This window comes from Buteo buteo, chromosome 2 (genome assembly GCF_964188355.1).
Source record: "Buteo buteo chromosome 2, bButBut1.hap1.1, whole genome shotgun sequence".
Classification (NCBI taxonomy): domain Eukaryota; kingdom Metazoa; phylum Chordata; class Aves; order Accipitriformes; family Accipitridae; genus Buteo; species Buteo buteo.
Window position 1 is genome coordinate 22538833 of NC_134172.1, and position 20312 is coordinate 22559144.

At 39.0% G+C, this 20312-nt stretch overlaps 1 protein-coding gene across 7 annotated transcripts in view; it reads right to left on the reverse strand.

Moving 5' to 3' along the window:
- CACNB2 (calcium voltage-gated channel auxiliary subunit beta 2) overlaps positions 1–20312 on the reverse strand; it is a 266412-nt gene that overhangs the window by 91066 nt on the left and 155034 nt on the right. For 6 of the 7 annotated variants that reach the window (XM_075047983.1, XM_075047956.1, XM_075047963.1 and 3 more), the window contains one exon: positions 1838–1957. In XM_075047983.1, coding sequence (XP_074904084.1) covers positions 1838–1957 — 120 coding nt within the window. Of the gene's footprint in view, positions 1–1837; positions 1958–2791; positions 3124–20312 lie in introns of those variants that run through there. The other variant, XM_075048002.1, reaches the window with a different exon arrangement.

Here is a 20312-nt window from a genome sequence, read left to right on the forward strand (position 1 = left end):
AGACGGTGTCAGACCTAGAGACTATATCTTATGCCAGCTGGAGTGAGAACATTGCTTTGATGTATAGAAATACAGTTTTAAAAAGTCAGGGTCTGCTAGTAGTTTCTCTACAAACTACAATGGCAGCTGTGTTAGAGGTCATGAATATTACATAAGGGCTGTCCATGCATTCAAGCCAGCATCAGTAAGCCAAATTCCCATAGCAACACTCGCATAGATTTACTCATCGCTAAGAGATGCATCAGTTCAGCAGCAAGTGCTGTACTGCTACCCTGATTAGTCTGCAAGATATTATTACTTCAACTCTTAAAGATTGTGCATTTACTGATAAAATTCAACACTTCACCTGAATTTCAGCACAGCCTTTATCATCTTTCTTAAGAGCAAAGAAATCTCACACTAGCAAAAAGCAACCCTGATAAAACTGAACCTCCTGATTACAATCAGCAACACCTCTAAGATACAAGGTGGAAGGGAAGAAGCGGGCTGCTTCTGTGGCATTTCTGCTATACTGATCCCAGGACAGCAGGACCTGACTTCAAAGGGATGTTCAGGATCTCTTGGCAAGTTCTAGCATCTTATTAAAAAGCTGCTTTAGGAGCTCTTATTAGTCAACAATTACATTTTTCAAAAAAAACATCTTTGGCTTCCCTGTTCCAAGCTTTCTAGCTCGATGAAGCTGCCTGCTTCTGCATTATAGTACTGTGTTATTTATGGAGCTGGTCCCGCCATACCACCGGGTGTACAGCACAATGATCTGAACTCCCGAATTTCTGAGGAACCCTTGTAAAACAGGTGGCGTAAATGGGCAGAGGCAAAGCTAGCAGTGGAAAAGGAAACAGAATGGTAGACGGAAGGGAGATAAGGAAATAAAAAACAAGGCAAAATGGAGGAGGGGAGTCGGGGAGAAAGTGAGAGAGAAATGCAGATCAGGTAGATCTGAGGAAGGATCTCAATACTGTATTTAAATATAAGATATGAAAATGGAAAACAGAATATGGAAAACAGTAATACACTGAGATCTGGCAGATAGCATACAAAACAGAAAAACTGGAACAAAGTAATAGATGAATGATAAAAAAATAAGATGAGCATGATTTTTACAGGTGCAATAGTATTTAAAGATACAGCATGGATGAAAGAAAAACAAGCCCATACCTTTTCACTGCTAAAACCCTCACAGTCCTAAATGCATCTCATGGAAAATATATAAACACACAGCAAGAACCTAAAGCTCATTTAGTATTTCCTACTAAATTGTCACTACCTGCCAGGAGTATGGAGATAGAAGGAAAAATCTTAACAAGTCCTAGAGTGTATTACTCACGGGGTCATTTAACACAAAAACTGTAAAGTCAGTGAAGTCTTCAGGAATAAAAGACCTTTGTAACAGATTGTCCCTATTTACACGTGACTTGTACAGACCGACCCTTCATTGAAGGAAGATAAATAGGATGTTTGAGGGCTGATTTCTATAAGTGTAAGTTTTGAGTGCCACAGCAATTCATGGACAAACTTTCACAAACATCTCCCATAAGAACTCAAAGCTTTGACACTATACACTGCAATAAATGTGTGTAGTCAATAAAAGAAGAAATGCACACATTTAAATAAGATTGTTCTGAAATACAGAAGCCAATCAAATGCCCTTTATGGAAAACTAATTCTAACTGATTTTTCCTGGAAAATATATTTTCTACTGCTGTCTGGAAAATCTTTATAAGAGATCTTATGCTATATGTTAACACATTAAAAACATTTGTATCAGTAATTGATGAGATGACAGTCCTTCAAAGCTGAACATTTTATGAGCCTGTGACATGAAACACCACCTTACCTTTGCTTTTTCCAGCTGTGCCTGGGCCTGTCGCTCTGCCTCTCTCCGCACTGCTTCCCTGTCTTCTTCCAGAGATACATCTGAATCGGATGGACGGCTGGTGTAGGAGTCCGCCGAACCCTGCACAAGACAAGGAAAAATAATGTCACAAGTTGTTTCAGTGTTCAAAAAAAAAAAAAAAAAGTAGAAGTGGTTAAGCACCTTGCCTTTTCTCTTACTTCTGTATCCCTGAAAAGAGAATAAGTGCCCAAAAGGGAAAGTCACTTAGAAAAATTTTGGCTAGGTAAATGTTTTCTTCTGGAGACTTTCCAAAAGTGCAGGTGCCTTCCCCAGTGTTTTATTTCCTGCACTATCCCCGTGCTCTTATTTGTGTGCTTTTCAGCAAGCAGAGCCAGTTGCTCTGTAGAGTTACAGCAGTGGTGCAGTGCAGGGCTGAAGGACACAGCAGCTTCAAGGATGGCTCCATAAAAATTAAAACTCTAAACAGTGATGGTATTAGCAAGGAAACAGACTTTTTATATTCAAAATGCAAATTTAGTATCAATAATCACCATTACACAATATCACTGCTAACAGATTTAACCTCTGCTATCCGTTTTTATTTTAGGGCAACCTCTTTACCTGACACACTTTCCCCATCAGAACTGCAAATGGCTCGTATCCATCTCTGCCCTTCAGCAAAACATGCAAATGACCACAAATCAACTTCCAACTAATAAAATCCGTCTGGACTCAACACATGTCCCTGTATCGCCACAATGGAAGCAGTCACAATGCCAGAACAGCTCTATAAATAATGACAGCTCTGCTTTCCCTCTGCATCTTCTTGCATACAAAATAGAGTTCTACTAATTCAATCAGAATGAAAACAACTGTCCTCTCCTCACCGTCTTTTTTTCTCTCCCTCTCTGCAATACATATAATATATGCTGATAATGAAAACATAGGGCTTACACAGATATCAGAATTCTTCAGACGTCCTCCTTTGGCTCTTTTCAGAAGCCTGATCCAGGTGGCCTTCATTAGCCAGACAGCTCAGTTATTGTCCGCAGCTGCAGCGCCCGGCACTGATCTCATAAAACATGTGCACACTGAGCACCGCAGAATCACTGCTCCTTTCCTATCCATGCTCTGCTGTGAGAGCCTTCCTTCTCTTCCCTCTGCCTTTCAAGCTTGTAGCCTCACTGTTTCCAAGTATTCTACTGCAATTAAATTATCAAATTTTCTCATGCCAGTTAAAAAAAAATAAAATCCAAAAACCCAAAAAATCCACACCACCTCCAAAAGTCTCAACCTGAATGATAAAAACATAAAATAAACCAGGCTTCAGGTAAATGTTGTGAGAGATGCTTCAGTTGATCATAAACTGCGATCGATCACAGAAAAATACCTAGGGCTTTTTCCTTTCTGTTTTGGGGGGCGGATTTGGCTGTTAAAAATAGTGCTTAGAAGAGAACCTTTTAAAATCCTGTGCAAAATGTATTCAGTGACATTTGCAAGTGCAAAGTTCATTTCATCTCTTCCTAGATTGGCTGGGGGTGGGGTAACAGGCTGTTCATATCACTGGGCATGCTCCATATGTGCAGCCTTTTACGCAGATGCTCACATCACACCAGGTTGTTAGCCTATGCCAAATTGCCATTTTACATCTCAAGGGTAAACAGCTGGAAAACGCAAGGTCCCTGTGAAACTGGAAGAGCTGGTACAGCGTCTCGTTCCCGTCATGTATGTCTGCTGCAAGCCACGTTTCCCTTGGACGCTCGGCTCTGTCACGCAGCGCTTCCCTCCGCTGCAAAGCGCTGAGCTCCACTCCGAGCTCTCTTACAAAAAACGTAAATCCAAAAATACGCCTGTTGAGCAGGAACTTAACCCCCTAGTCACTGCTTATATTTTCCTGACATTAGCAGAGGAAAGAAGCAAAGAATAACAGCAACAGACCACTTAACACATAAATACTAGATCCTAATATGGCAAAAGCCAAACAAAACACTGAATTTCTGTATTCTGCTTTTCAGAGTCACCCGCTTTCCTTTCATAAACTGACAGGGGAATAACATACTAAGGCATGGTTTTCTAGGGCATTTATGATTGACTGACAGACATGCAACATTCTAGTTGAAAAAGATCACTGTAGCTTACTGCAGCTCCTGCCTTTGATATAAATTCACAGTTACGAGAAAAACAGAGAATAGAGATTACAGCTGAGAACAGTGGTCATGCACATGTCATAGTATGTCAGCATCTCCCAAGAAGGACCGAATCCTGCCATGGTTTGTGTCTGCATAACAACAAAACTGCCCAATCACAAGTGATGCAGCAGCCTACACTAACCACTATTAGAGCAAACACTAAACTGACAGTTTAAAATAAAGGTACATTTTAACTATCCAAATGTTTTATTTTTTTCTTTCCTGAAGCCCGTAATAGTTACAGAATAGAGTTTAATAAGCTGTCTTTGAACTGACCAAAAGAAAATTATTCTCCAAGGGATATTTTGCTTACAGGAGTCCAGACACATCTGCTATGTTAGAGTGATCTTCCAAAACTAAAACGCCTACTGAGCTAAAGCAAAAGAAGCAGAAAAGAAAAGAAATACACTCAAACTTCTGTTGACTTTTTAAAAAAATCTTGTCCGTTAAGAAAATACCCAGAGGCCCTGTAACCTCCCCACAGCCTTTCAAATTTGGCTATTCTTTAAAATTTCCCTTTGCCACAACTTCTGACGCAGCTCCCCGATGGAAACAGTGGCAACAGACGAGCAGCAACAAGCAGACAGAAGTGTAGAGTTTAAATCCTATTATGGTGGACACAACAGTGACCTGTGGTCAAAACTCTTGACGTTGTCACAGCATTAATGAAAGCTGAGACCATGATGAACTCCCCCATAGAGTCCCAGCCCTCAGGACACTCTGGGGTCCCTCAACACTCAACCCCCTTCAGACAGGGCACATCCAAACCCTTCCTCACCAGCGCTGCAGTTCCTCCGTGCCACTCTGCCCGCAAGTGAGGCACAGCGTCATAAACCAACCCCTTTAAATAACTACCTTTAAATAAAACAATCAAACCAGCCATGAAGCCTGACACGGTAATCGCACAATGGCCACTGTGGGTGTTAGCTTTCTACAGCACTTCCACAGTGAACACATCATATTTTCCACCAACCAAGGGGCATGGCTTCACTTTTACTACTGTTCATTCTGCTGTCCAGAGTGGATGCTGCCTAACTGGTCCTCACCCTATAAAAAAAAAAAAAGTCATGAAGCACAGAAACATAATTCCTATCTCTCCTAAGGGGGCAAAATGCCTTTTAGGTCAGGCCTGAATCGCTAAAATTGGAATTCCATCTTCCAGGCCACAGAGATCATTTACAGTGCTGGTCATGTCTTGTGTTGGCCACAGTCCCAATACACATCCAAAAAATCATAATGATTCAGTTTATTTTAATTATATTGACAAATCACATGAATCAAACTCAACATTACATTTATTTTCCCAGTGGGATGGACATGGTCATGTAAATTTTCTGTGGAAAGCAGAAGTTGGGAACTTCTTCACTTCGTGAATATGGAAAAAAACCTCAAAGCCTGACATCAGGGCAATCCAGGAAAAGGGGGTGCATACAATTACCATTAATTCATTTTATAAACTACTGACTATTTTTATTATTTTTTATTATTTAAGAATGTATTAAACCACTTTAAGATTAAAAAAATTCAAACTTAGATAAAAAATATGATGACACTACAGTGCAAATACCTTGACTATTCAAGGAAAATAGGGCCAAGTGGATGTGCATTGGGTTGCTCCAGAGAACAGTATGGATCTTTTCCCAAGAGCTTCCGAAATTCAGCCTTTCTGAGATTCTGCAGGTCTCCATCTCCTTCCACTGAAATATGGAAGAGCTGCAGTAATATATCTATGTAATATATGCTACTGTAGCCCCGAATTCCTCATCTTTCATGGGAAACTGTCTAATAAAAGTGAGATAAGGCATGTTAATAATTACCCCATCCATTTATTCTTTTTTCCTTTTCTTTTCCTCCTTACCTGGGAGGTTTACAGACCCAGTTTGTTTGAAAAATAATTTCTTGTTTTAATGACATGCTTGACAAATATTTACCAGTTATCTTACCACTTATTATATAAAATGAGTAGCTTCTATGAGGTATTCTTATAATATGAACCCATGCTTTTCACACTGCTAGTGGTCATATGTGATTATATTTGAGCTCCTTTTTCCTTCAAGACCATACATGTCTCGTCTTCTTTAGTACTGTAGAGGTGTATCATCTTCAAGAGACTGGGTCCTTCAAGTAAGAGGTTTTTTTATTATTCTCCTTTACTTGCAGGTAGAAACTCCTTAGTTAAATTAGGTGGTGCCTCTAGATCTCTTATTCTCTCTTGTTAGTTTTCTGTACCCACGCTTAACTTTGGTCAGTACAGTTGGAGCTTAAGTACAGGTTTTGAATGCAGTGTTACATTCATAGTGCAAAATCTGTTGATGTGTTTGGTCTGTTACTGTAATAAATTCTCACTGGGTTAATATAGCTATCATTACACTCGCAAATTCAGTCATGGCCTTTATATTATGTCTTCCTCATAAAAAAGAAAAGTGATCCTCTGAGCACCATGAGTTTCTCTTTAACAGGGTAGTCCACATGAACTGGTTATCATTAGGACACGTAACTTTCCAAATTACTGAAAATTCTCAAATAATTCTCTTCTTAGAAAGATCAAACAAGTTCCTTCAAGTAGACGCTTTTTACATGATTATTTATTAAATGAAGGCATGAAGCAGTAAGCAAACATACAACAAGATTTTACAAGAAATAAGGAAATACATGTGACTGCACATATATAGAAACTCTTCATTTGTAATACCGGGTTCTTCTCATAGATATATTTTTCATCTCTTCATTCATTTAATGCGGAAGGGAATTTTAAATCCAAAAGGAGAAATATCTTTATGTCTCCATTGATTTATACTTTGAATATGGAAATCTCAGGCCTCACTGTGCCAATAAGAAGAACAATTCATCTCAATATTCAGAACTTATACAGATATATTGCTAAGTGTTTATCTTCTAATCTTGTTGAAATAATAAGAACAACATCACGTGTCCTGCTAGGACATGATTTGAGATGGTATATTATGTCCTTGTGATGTGCTACCACTTCTTGTGTACTACAAAATAAGGTAAAGGAAAAACAATGTTGAAAGGTTATTTCCATAAAATTTTTGTTTCACTTAAAGTATTTAAAACTGATTCAGAACAAAGGTAAAATGTGAAATGTTGAAGTTTAGCATGAAGTGAAACTGCTGACATTGGCAAATTATAAAATGCGAACAGGGAATACAGATTGTCCTGTTTCATCATAAACTGACCAACCTGAAATATATGAGCCACACAATTAGAAAATGAGAAGCACTCCCACAAATGCATCAGTAGGGACCTCAGTTTGGCAGAGTGGGCACAGCTGGTGAATGTGAAAACTTCTTATCTATGAAGTTTTCTCCAGATGTCTAAGCAATGTCATTATTTTGAACAATGTTGAAGAAAGCACAAAATGCTGCTCTGAGAATGCTACACAATGTTATATTGATGTTAATTAGTTGGGGACAGAATTTTTATGGGAAGACCAAATTAATTCCAATTAATTGTTTGGCATATATATTAGGTGTGCATGACAAAGTGAAGAGCTACATTTTAACAAAGGAAAAAGGAAAGACATCATGTGTTCATTAAGGGGAATATCAAGCAGGAATTGTTGACTCTCTGTGTAAGGGCCATGGACACTTCACAGCGTGGCAACTGCCAAGTCTAGTCCTGATGTCCTCTGGTCCTTGGCATGGGCCCTGCAGCACTTGGCCATCTGCCCACTACAAACACATTTACACTTAAATGCTGTAAAACTGTGCTCTCCCACAATTACTATACAAGGAGGGCTACCAGCTCCTACAGTAGTTGCTGAGATCCTCTGCTGTGTTTGCATTTAAAAACCAAAACCAATCTTGATTAGAATTTTGTTGTTGTTTAAAGCTAATTGGGCATTGCTATGACATGCCACGGGGGACGTTCAAATAACAGAAGGAGTGAAATTTTAGAACAGCTGGAAGCTTTAGGGTGGCAATGTGATTAAAAAGGAGATTATATGGGAAACCAGTCTTCTCTTTACCCTTAACATGACTTTGGAAAGCTTGATCTCAGCACCCAGCTCAACATTAACAGGTTTCCAAGGCACTAATCCAATCGACAGCTGGATGAAAGCACAGGTTTTTAAAATAGCTCTTAGGTTTGCAGAAGCCTAGATTTTGGGATTCACGAACCAGGTAAACAGTTGTACCAGGTACTTTATCAGGGAAAAAAAAAACCAGCAAAGAACAAAATAACCCCCCACACCAAAAAACTCCACACATTTGCACTCACATGTCACATTAGCCTAAATTTCGCTTTCCTGTTGTTTTGCTAAGGAAAAGTAGCATGAGTACTTTTAGAGGAATTATAGCCTTTTCATGGCAACTCTGCAGAAAAACTTTGGCAATATGCAAATTGTTTCCAAGAGGGCTGCTGCAGAGCTCATCCTGGTTAGCAAACAAACAGACAGACCCCTCAGTCAGAGCCAAGCTTTCCCCAAATCTGTGAGATGCTCTGGTGTGTTACAGTTTACCATTTTTTGTAAAAACCATCTAAAAGGGAAAACTGCTTGAGACCCTATTGTACCAGGAACTGTAGAGTCACAAAGTGAATGAAAAACCCTGCCTAAATGAACTTGCAATCTAAAGGATGAGAGAATATGAGCAGGAAAAAAAGGAATAAGAATGGGATCAAGGTAGCAATGCAATAGAAAATAAAGCATTTTTAAATATTCGATACCAGCATTATGACTCATCTCTTGCATAACCATGGTGGGTTGTTGTTTAACTAAGTTTTCTATATGTATTATGGCAGGGATTAGTTCTGTGAAAACCTCTGAAGGAGGATAATCTGGTAGCTCTGTATATTCTGACAGATTCTCACACTTATGAAACAAGAGAAAGTGCTTTTGAGGAAGAGGGCAATTATAGGAATATAAGGAGGTCTCCTAGCTTATCAAAATATGCTTTATCAACAATATAATCACATAATTGAGAACTTTAAAAACAAAAAAAAAATCCCCCAAACTAAAGAAAAAAACGGGATTTGATGTTTCGAGACAATTAATTGGATCTAGAGGATGGGATTAAATTATTGATGATTTTGAGCTGTAAGGAAAAGTCAGAGCAATGACAGAGCTAAGATGTTGCCAGTGGAACAACTCAGAGACAAGTATCGAAGGAAGAAAAATATACCCAAGGAAATGATTGCAAGCTGCATGAACCTGAATCATCTCATTTTTGTCTCAGACTGTGAGCATACACATGGATATTAACACAAGTTGGTTGACTCATGATAACTTTTTAAAGCTCTGGTAACTTGGTTATATGTTTAAGCCCTTAAGCAAAGGTAAACCAAGATTATTAATAACAACAAGCTGAACTGTGGTGGTGTTTACTGAGACAGAAGCAGGTGAAAAATTGAAGACTTTGAGAGAAAAATGAAAATATAACTTTTGGCTGTATTAATTAATCAACAGCTGATATCACAAAGGAAGGGTTTTAAATTGCAGAAAGACAACTCAGAAAAAAGATTTAAAATATAAAATGCTATGTGTTGATACAAGAGCACAGAGAAAAAGACAAAGATTGGGTCAGCCACAAAATTACAAGGGCTCATTGAAAAAGAGGAAAAATGGAAAGCACATCTGGGATGACAACAAGGAAACAGAAAGACAACTAGAAAAGGAAAGAATTTGAAGGAAAGCATGGCAACCATCATCTCAATTTGTCTCAGCTCAGTTAAAAGTGCCAATTTAGATTCTCTGTTCCAGATCTTCAGTATATTTTTATCTGGGATTTTGGTTCAAGTCATTAAGATTTTCTGCATACTTAAAAATAACTTCCTTGAAAATTTAGCATGAAATTCTGTTAGCAATGACAAATTTTGAAGGAAAAGAAATATTTTCTTTGCATTTTATCAGATTATTTCTATATGTACAATCCCTACTTGGTATTCAAATGTAACATTTTTAATCTACTCCAGATAACAAATGGAAGGTTTGGGGGTTAGTTTGCTTGTTTGCTTTTTAACTTGTTATAAGTGTTGAGGTTAATTATATACAGTGAAGTCTTCCCTATTTTACTATCTCAAATGTAACAACCACTTTAATACATATTTTTGCTTGCTACCCTTCATTTCCATACTGTAAATACAGTATCCATCTGTTTAAATAATTATCTTTTTTCCATGTATCTTCATGAGTTAGTTTGGCAAGCATGTACTCTGAAGAAACCGCTGTCATACAGTAGTTGTCTACAATATTTTTCAACCTCTGATAAGTTTATTTTCCAGCCCATTATCTACTACTGAAATCTTGATTTCCTAGTCATGATCTTTTGTTAACAGCAATCAATGACTGTCATGACATAAAACACTGCAATTTGCTCACTGCTTATATTAGGAGAGGTTTTCTTATCAACACCTTTGTTAAATTGCACACAGTGCAGACTAAGGAATTAATTAATTAAATTTCCCTAACCCAGGCTCACTGAAATCTCAAGCTTGTAAAACAGCAGTACATTTGTGACTTGGCCCAGGTATCTCTGGCAGGCATGATCAACCTTTAAGCATCTGCAACCTTGTTTTCTCTGATACTGCCAGAAACACCAAATGAGCAGCTTTCATGCTGCATGGCACCATTTACTTCAGGATAAAAATGCTACATAAAATACATATATCCTCATCAGTGGGCTAAATCTAAGCTCAGTTTCCAAGTGTGTCGGAAGCCACTTGAGACCTTTCGGTTTCAGGCATTAGTCTTTTGTTCCAGCCTTCATCCTCACATATGCTGCTTGAAAAATACCAGGTCTGTTTCTTTATACGCACTACCTATCCTCCAGGTCTCCAGCATAAACCAAGCAAACTACTTATAATTTTCCCAAGAGGATGAGGCTCCTTACACCGTGCAGATATTACAATTATTCTCATCTGATTTTGAGAACACAACAGTGTGTAATACTTTCTCATCGATGGAAAAGTCTCTGGAAAGGCCTTTTGTCCCTCTTGTCTATCACATATCAAAATAACAATCTTGGAAAATTCTCTCTCTCCAGCATATATCTTCACAGTTTTTGTTCTAAAACCAAAATACACCAGTTAACGTATAGATTTCATTATGTCAGCTGTTCACATCCATTGGCTCTTTTAGATTTGACTGTAAAAGATACCAAACCTAGTGCATCCACACAGAGCGGGTGAGGGTATCAAGGGTGCAGTGTGTGATACTCATCCAAGCGAGAGAAGCTAAAGCAAGCACTGCATGCCTGATTCTCCCATCCCAATCCATGAGGCTGTCACTGTTGTACAGCTCCACCAACTGCCTTTTGAAAGAGGGAGAGCAAGATGGACTTTGTGATTCTGACTCATGAGTCGTTCCTACTGCACTTTTAGAGCACTATCGCCGTCTCTTTACTAAGAAGTGAGACTGAAGTCTCTGTATGTTACTGCCTCTGTTTTCGATCTGCAAGCGAACAAAAGAATGCAGAGTGTACACAACACTCGTTTAAAAAAACAAATTATCAAAAGGTTGTAGGAAACTATCTGATAGTATATAATCTCTAATAATGAATAAATCTAAGAATATTTTCTTAAAGCTAAAACACATCTTGTAATATGGATTTATATTAGCACTACTGAGATACGATCGCTTAAATAAAGATGGGAGAGTTAAAAGAGAAGTATATGTTTTAGACAACCTGGAAACAGAAATGTGTCTGCTACTGAAGATGGTGACAATGATTAGATGCTAACCTGAAGGAAAATAAAATATAAATGAATTGCAATAGAAAAATTAAAGGAAATCATAAAAGCAGCACATGGTCTTGTGATCCTTCCTATCTCAATGTTGGAATATGTTTTGTATTCTGGAACATTCAAAGCTTAGTAGAGTACAATGGCCACTTTCCAGGATAATAAGTGAACTTAGGTTTTTAAAATTATTGTGACTTAGAAGACCAAACATTTTCTGGTTTTCAGACATAAAAGAAACATCAGGAACAGACTTCTTTCTGATTCAGAACAGACCTTGTCTGGGTCAGGAAAACACGTTACATCATATCTCTTGCTAGGCCATTTCCTCCTCTAGAAGCAGCACCAAGTTTTGGACCACTGGTTATCTTTCGACATATCTTTTATCTGTTGACACAAAGTACATGCTTCATTTGCTGATAAATCCAAAATCTGAAAAAAGAATGCCTCTCGTGTCAGTGCTATGACAACGTACTACATCTTGTTCTCAGGACCACAAGGCAGAAAGGGGGCTCAGGAGATCTGTGGTCCAACCTCCTGCTCAAGCTGTGAGAGCAGACCAGCTTCTTCAGGCCTTTATCCAGTTGGGCCTTGAAAACCTGCAAGGACAGAGACTGCACGAGCTCTCTGGGAAAACCCGTCCCATTGACAGACTACCCTCACGGTGAAGATGTTTGCTCTTATATCCAGCCTGAACCTCTCTTCTTTCAATTTCCAGTGTTTGTCTCTTGCCCTCCCACCATGCACCTCTGAAGAGCCTGGCTCCATGCTTTTAATAAGCTCCTTGTAGATGCCGGGGGGCCCTTGGTTTCCCCCCAAAGCCATCTCGTCTCCAGGCTGAACAAGCCCCGGTCCCTCAGCCTGTCCCTCCAGGCCAAGTGATCCAGCCCCAACCATCCTGGGAGCCCTCCACTGAACCCTCTCTGATTTATCCATGTCTTTATTCTGTTGGGGCACCAAAACTGGTCACAGTAAAGCAGGTATGTTCGAACGAGTGCTGTGCAGAGAGGGGTGATCACCTCCCTGGGTATAGTGCTTGTGCTCCTGTTCATACAGGACTCAGGAGTTCAGGATTTCAAAACAATCTGCTGCTTTGGAAATACAACAGAATTCTTGTCAAAAAAAAAAGCCAATATACACCTTAGGCAAACCTGTATTTATAGATGTGCTATACAGTAGTCAACTCATTCAAAAATGTTAAGAGAAGCAATGCCTCACATTGCTGTAAAGCAACATTATTAATATGCTACCAGGATCAATCAACTTTGTAAAACCCCTCAGATAAAGAGATTCCTTCCAACACATGCCTAGCAAGTTTCTGGTCACAAGAGAGTCTCCAGCACCTGCAGCGATGAAAGACACAAGAATGGAAACTACAGTTCTGCAAGCCTTAAAGTCTCAAAACTTGTTGTGCTAACTCTCACCAAAGAAATAAAACTGAGCCCATGTCATCCCTGACAATTTGTTTTCTTCAGGAACTGCACTGTCTAAAGCCTGCTTTTTCCTCTCTGCTCCATTGTTTGGAAATAGTATTAATTCTCTCCTTAAACTCATCCGGTTATGCTCAGTTAAAAGCCATATTTCCTCCAATTTACAAGGGAATCAATTTCTGCTTAAGGAATTACCACCCAAACTTATCAACTATACCACTGCTGCTGTCACCACTGGACTTCTGCTGAGGGGACAGGAGTATTACAAACATGTCACTGAGATTGCTGCTCTGCTGTGCTAATTAGTAAGGCAATTATTGTTTGGATGAGAGTCCTAAAGATAATCAGGAAGAGAGTGAACAAGGAGCCAGCAGAAAGCAGGCAGGTGGATGATGGGCATCATCCATACCACACAGAAGAGGAGCACCTATGACATGGCAGCAAAGAAGGACAAGGCTTTGAGAGGAGAAATACAAGAGAAGGATTTCAAGAATGTAAGAGATGGATGGCAGGCCGATGAGCATTTCTGAACATTTAATAGTTCTTGCCACTGTCCAGTTTAGCAGTAGAGATCACAAAATTTGATTTGTTACAAAGGCAGAAAGATATCTTTTCTAGAATGAAAAATATTGTATAAATATACTGTCAAACAAAAAAAATTACCTCAGTGTTATTTGTGCTTATATGCCTGGCACTACAAGGAGTTATTAAGCTAGTATCTGCCTTTTTTTAAACAATATATGTTTTTATAGCATCTAACCACTTCCATCTTTGTACTGTATGCAGTTTTCCATTACCACCAATAAATATCCAGGGGTTTTAGGCTTTCAAATTGAAGCATATAAGCAGAAAGCTAATTACATAACTAGTTTTTCTGCTTACAAGCATTCAACAGTCTCTTTGTGTTCACCTTGCTTTACATGAAGTCCCCGAAGTACTCATGGACAGATAAGAACTATAAAATGAGAGAGGAACCAAAGATGCATCATCTTTTCCAGGTCACGCCTATTGCCCACTCAGTAGTCATGCAGATTTTATACATGCTGCGATACCACAACTCAAATACGTTTGTACTCAAACCCTCTCAAAGATTCTCCAGAGACACAATGCCGGCTTCCCTGGCCAGGTTAGAGTCAGAAGCCAACACTAATTGCAAGACAGGCTTTTCATGCTTTAAGAAGTCTGACTCCTACTGGCTTTCAATAGTATTCCAGTTCATCTCTATTTTGGAAAACAGGGAATTTAGTATCTTAATTATTATTTTTTTAATTATTTTACATTTATCCTTAACTGATTTCAATTAGGCTGAAACACTTGTTACAAAAATATTGTAAACTTTTTTAAGGAAAGCAGAATTTCACTCTAGATTTGCACTGCTCTCCTTCCATCACTCCTTCTGTAATAATTATTCTATCTATAATCAGCAGTAATTCATCCAGTTAGCATGTCCCTTCCTGTTCAAAGTTTTTGACTTTACAAAGGGGAAAACAAAACTGATGGCTTATTGGTTCTTTCCTCATGCAGAAGAAAAGGAAATGTTTGTTGCTGAAGTTGGCACAGTAACACAAATGTGCTCTTTTATAACCTCTCGTGTTTTGTTAGTTGTCTACAGGCATGGATCTTTTTTATGATTTGAAAAGGCTTCAGTATTTTTATGTCTTGTTCATTTTCAAAATCATCATAGCCTATGATCTCAATAGCAGTTCCTCCTTGTTTCCTCTTTGATTTTGCTAAAATAGACCTTATTTAAATTGAATAGCATTTTATTCACGTCATAAAATCTACCACAGAAGTGCAGGGACAACACTGTCAATTGTCACAAAGCAAGCTGATCCACAAAACATGTTGTGTAACTGGCAGGACTAATCTCTCCCACCAGACTTACAGACACAGATGTCCAGGTTTATTTAAAATAGCCCCAAAAGAAACAGCACAACTTGTGGTGTTTGGGGTTTTTTTTAAAGGTATGCATTTTACTGGGAGGCATTTGATTACAGAAAGATCTCAGATTTTATTCCTGTGCTGACCATGCAACAACGGTTAGAGGCAATTATATCAGTTGGATTGTATTTTCTCCCTCAACACACTAAGGACAGTCCCATCCAGACTATTTCCCAGATGTTCTTGCCTGCAAATTCCAGCAAACCTCTGGATTCAAACTGATCAGAACATTATTTTGTACTAACAAGATACAGCTGAACAGAATTATTCATTTTTCCTTACAAATCTGTTACTGGGGGGGGAATCACATTCACATATGCATGGGAAAACTCATACTCAGAAGGCAAAGCAGTTTAAGTTATTAGCTGATATCAGCAAATAGGTGTATGTGGTGATTATTTTTTTAAAAAAAGCATTTTCTTGCTGTTACGTTCTAGTGAAATGTCAATCAGCGAAAGCAAAATTTCATATATGGTACTAGACTCTTGTACAATGAACCTTATGATTTTGCTTAAGCATCTCTGAAGGCCACCCATGTTCTTGCTAGGATGTCCACATAACAAATAACAGAATTACAGCAAACAATATGAATAATTCCATCTTAGAAAGACCACAGGATAATTAAGGGAAACAGAACACAACTTTCTTAAATATACGCGGTAAACCACAATATGATGCGTATGAAAAATTGACTATGTTTGAGCAACAATCGAATGCCCCTGTCCTTCAGATCTTACTTTACAGATGTATCACTATATTTATATGGAATGCAGATGACGGCAAAAGAATCACAGTGAATTACAGATTAGAGGCCTAAAATTTCAGAATTATATATGGCATCCTTCAGCAATGGGAACTAAGTCATGGGCAACTGATGGACAAGATGAAGACTTCTAAGAATGAGTTTTGATTTATAACATAAAACATGGGAATTCCTGCTTTGGTGCCAGTAAGATTTCTACATAGCCTGTATTCTCTGAATAGAATCACAGAAAAAAATAGGTTGTGGAGGAGACATCTGGAGGCCAAGACATCTAGTCCAACCTCCTGCTCAGTGCAGTGCCAGATTCAAAGCCAGACTAGCTTGCTCAGGATCCTGTCCAGTTGAGTTTTGAAAATCTCCATGGATCAAAATTTTTCAACTTTATATAGAAATTTACTTGTTAATCTCCTACACCAGAAAAATGTGAGGAAATTCTAAGAGTAATCTAACATCTTAAGATAATAAACTAAGAAGTTATATGACATTTCACCTCAAAAATTAGCCTGCTGAGCTGCTTCCATAAGTAGACGAATACAACGCTATCAAGTTCAGCTCAAAGTCAATTTTAGTAAAGCCCATTTCTGCACATCAAAAAACCTTAATTACTTCCAGTGAAGAAAAAATTAAGTATCTCATTTACTTTCAGGCAAATACACTTCATAAAAAGAAAGACACGCAGAGACCTTTTTCCTATCATATTTAGTTGTTCCTTAAAGGAATAGCTTTGCAATACAATTATATTCTTATATTATAATACTCTAATAATAGCTATGCATATATCAGCCTTACTCCTATAAACTGGCCTACTATTGTTCCCTCTGCTTAAAATTCTTGTAATGATCTACCCGCCTTTAGACTTAAGAGCTCAACTGAGTAGGGAGCACTCTCATTTTGGATCTCTGCACCAACATTGCTTTGCTTGTACCAACAGACAAATAATTTGATTTAAATAATTTCTTTTTAATAAGAAAATTTGCCAAGATATTTGGAACAAAACACAGAAACTGCCTTAAAAAAAAGTAAAAAGTATATTAATACCAGTGCTTATTAACTCCACTTGACTTGTAAGATCTAACAGAAGACTGAAACTATATTGTACATCATAAAATACAGTATGTTATTCTAGCATTTTAAATGCCAAAAAGTCCTATGCGTTGCTAAATTAAAACGTGTAGATTCACATTGTGTTGTAAGTGACAATGTACACTGAAATGTGCACAGGAGAATTTCTCAGGGCTTTCATTCTTTCATTTCTCAGAGAAAAGCTTTTAAAATTGCTGGTTTCTATAGGCCTGTAGTTACAGCAATCATAACACCCAAGTTTCACTAAATTTTCTCCCTGCAGAAATCTCAAACATCAATCTAGTCAGAGATGCATAAAATAATAAACAAGCTTGTTATGGCTATCATTACCTGTTTCTATGTAAATAAAGAATTTGCTGAAAAAGAATTAATGACTCCTATGGAAGATGAGCTAACTATCCCCAGCATTTTGTAATTCTTATTCATCAGCTAAAGTTGTTATCTGGAAAATAACATGTATTATAAGTAAACAAACAGCACTTCATTTACTCAGTCCAGTTGCCCAGACCTGAAGACATGTCTTCATGAAGACTGATGCCCACAGCTTTGGTAAAGAGGTAGATGGATTTTTTTCTGTGATAGACTTCCTGACAGCCAATATTGAATAAAAATAAACAACAGGTTTAGTCTGATCAGCTGTTTCTGAACTTGTTCATCAGACCTACTTATTATAACCAACTGGAAAACAAAACTGTATTCCCAAACAGACATAAACACACAATCTCAACTGTAAAAGAAGAGGGGAAAAAAACGAGAAAAAATGAATTGTGCCTGGAAGAGATTATCAAAGAAGTTTCAGATCAAATAATCTGAAACAGCATTTTTGGCCCTTGGTTTTCCTGTGTGGAAGGTTCCTATCAAAATGACATTGGACTACATCCAGCCTGCCTGCTAGGAGTGCTTAATTGAGCTGTCGTAACTATGATAGCGTTGAAAGGTCAAGAGAGCAACGAGCTATCTAGACTGCCAGCCACCACCTCATATACCGTTGATGGGAGAAAAGTAGCTGTGCTACCCAGGATAGAGCATCTAATCTAAAACAGGCAGTCTGCCGCACCAGGCAGGCACGTATGGCAGACAGTGCGAACATGCCTTTTTGACTTTAGCTTTCCATATGTGCTGCAGAGGAGTCACGATTTCAATTTTTCACATAAAACATCTTGTGTGTGTACCCCTTCTGCTAACTTACATCCATCCACAGACTAAACAACATAGACATCAAAACGCACGTCACAAACACTTAACTGGAAAACAAACTTTAAAATAACTCTATTGTTAGAGGCACCACATTGGGGCCCCTGCAAGATCTGGAATTTTCTTGTACCGTATTTCATGCACAGCATGTACAAGTCCCACTTCTTTGACTACAGACACTCAAGCTACCTTCTTCTAAATAGCTACAACTCTTCCATGTAGGGCTCCATCCTGAGAGTTATAAATTGATGACTTAAATCAGGCATGCCATTAGTATCTTTTACCCACAAGACTTCTCCAGCTACACAGGTTTTCTGACACCTAATTAAATAAGAATATATAAGACATTAACAGGGAGCAAGTTGTAAGTAATTCCCAAAAGCCTGGAAACACACACGCGCGCGTGCGTGCAGAGGAATCCAAGATAATTAAGTATGCTGCAGCTATGTAAATCAGAGAAGCACAATAAATTAGCTTGATGTTTGCTCTGTGCTGCCATAGCTAGATTACTGCCCCTACCGTTAACACTTATTATGGCTATGTTAGGCTCCATTCAAGTTCCTCACTGAAAAATAGCCATATTTTTTATATTAAGACCTGTACAGCAGATGACAGTACAGAAAAGAAAAACTCAAGTATTCCTGATCATAAAGTTATTTTTTTAAAAGTTCATGCTGGTTCACTTCAGTAAGGTAAACTGTCCAGCACAAAAGGTTTCCTTTGCCAGGAAGTAGGTAGTATTATTATATTTGTTGCCTTCAAATGGAAAAAAACTGAAACAAGACCAAGCAATTTAAAGATTTCATCAGGACTTGGTGCTGTTGACGCAATCAGAAGCCAACTATTCCCAGATCTTGAGCGAGATTTCCTTCCCTCCTTCCCGCTGCTGTCTCACAAATGGAGAAGTAGCTGAGAGGTGCAGACCTACCTCAAGCAGTTTGGTGGAGGGCATGCAGAGATGGGTCTCTCCACTCATCTCCATGCTTTATTTTTTTCCACCAGCACTTACTACAAGCTGGAAGATGAAGGTGAGAAGCGAAGGAGGGAGATACAATAAAAACACACAAGCAAAACACTCAGCACTGGTGAGGCCTCACCTGGAGTAGTGTGCCCAGTTCCAGGCTCCTCAGTACAGGAGAGACACGGACATACTCGAGAAAGCCCAAGGAAAGGCCACAAAGATGACGAAGGGACTGGAGCATCTCTTACCTGAGGAAAGTCTGAGAGAGCTGGGACTGTTCAGCTTGGAGAAGAAAAGGCTCAGGCGGGGATGTTTTTAAGATATATAAATACCTGAAGGGAGCGTGCAAAGAGGACAGAGCCAGGCTCGTCTCAGTGGTGCCCAGTGACGGGACCAGAGGCAATGGGCACAAACTGAAACGCAGGAGGTTCCCTCTGAACATCAGGAAACACTTTTTTACGACAAGGGTGAAGGAACACCAGCACAGGCTGCCCAGGGAGGTTGTGGAGTCTCCACCCTTGGAGCTACTCAAAAGCCACCTGGACACAGTCCTGGGTAACAGGCTGTAGGTGGTCCTGCCTGAGCACGGGGCTTGGACCAGATGACCTCCAGAGATGTCTTCTTACCTCAGCCATTCTGTGAAAAGTGTTCACGAGGCTGCTCACCCATACCATCTGTGCATGCCCTTTGTAAATACTTTGGTTTCGTTATTTTGTGTTCACATTTGTGAGGTGAACTGCACTGGTCCTGCCAACCCAGGCCAATTTCCACACTCCACATCTTTTCCCCTCTACTCTGTAGACAGAAGTAAACTTCGCCCTTGCTACTTCATCACCTGGAGCTTGTCAGTGTGGTTGGTTTCTAAATGCCAGAAACAGTATGACCTTTGCTCGCTTCACAGGGCTCCCTCCCCTGAGTCCCTCAGGTACAAACCTGCTTCTCAAACATGGTGCGCTAACCGTGATCCTCTTCCACAGTAACAGGTATGCTCATTCCTTTCCTCTATTGCCTTCAGGCACCACTTCGCACTAAATCAGTATAAAAGGATCCAGGTTAATCGCAGTCGCTGCTTTGCCTCATGTTTTCTGTCAGAAATACCTATTTCTAAAAGGTAACTCCTGAGGGGGGAACCCTGTCTTTAATCTCTGAGAGCACTGCATACCCCAGGACACTACATTATAAAGCAGGTATGTTGCGTTCTGCGTGAGGGACAGCTGAC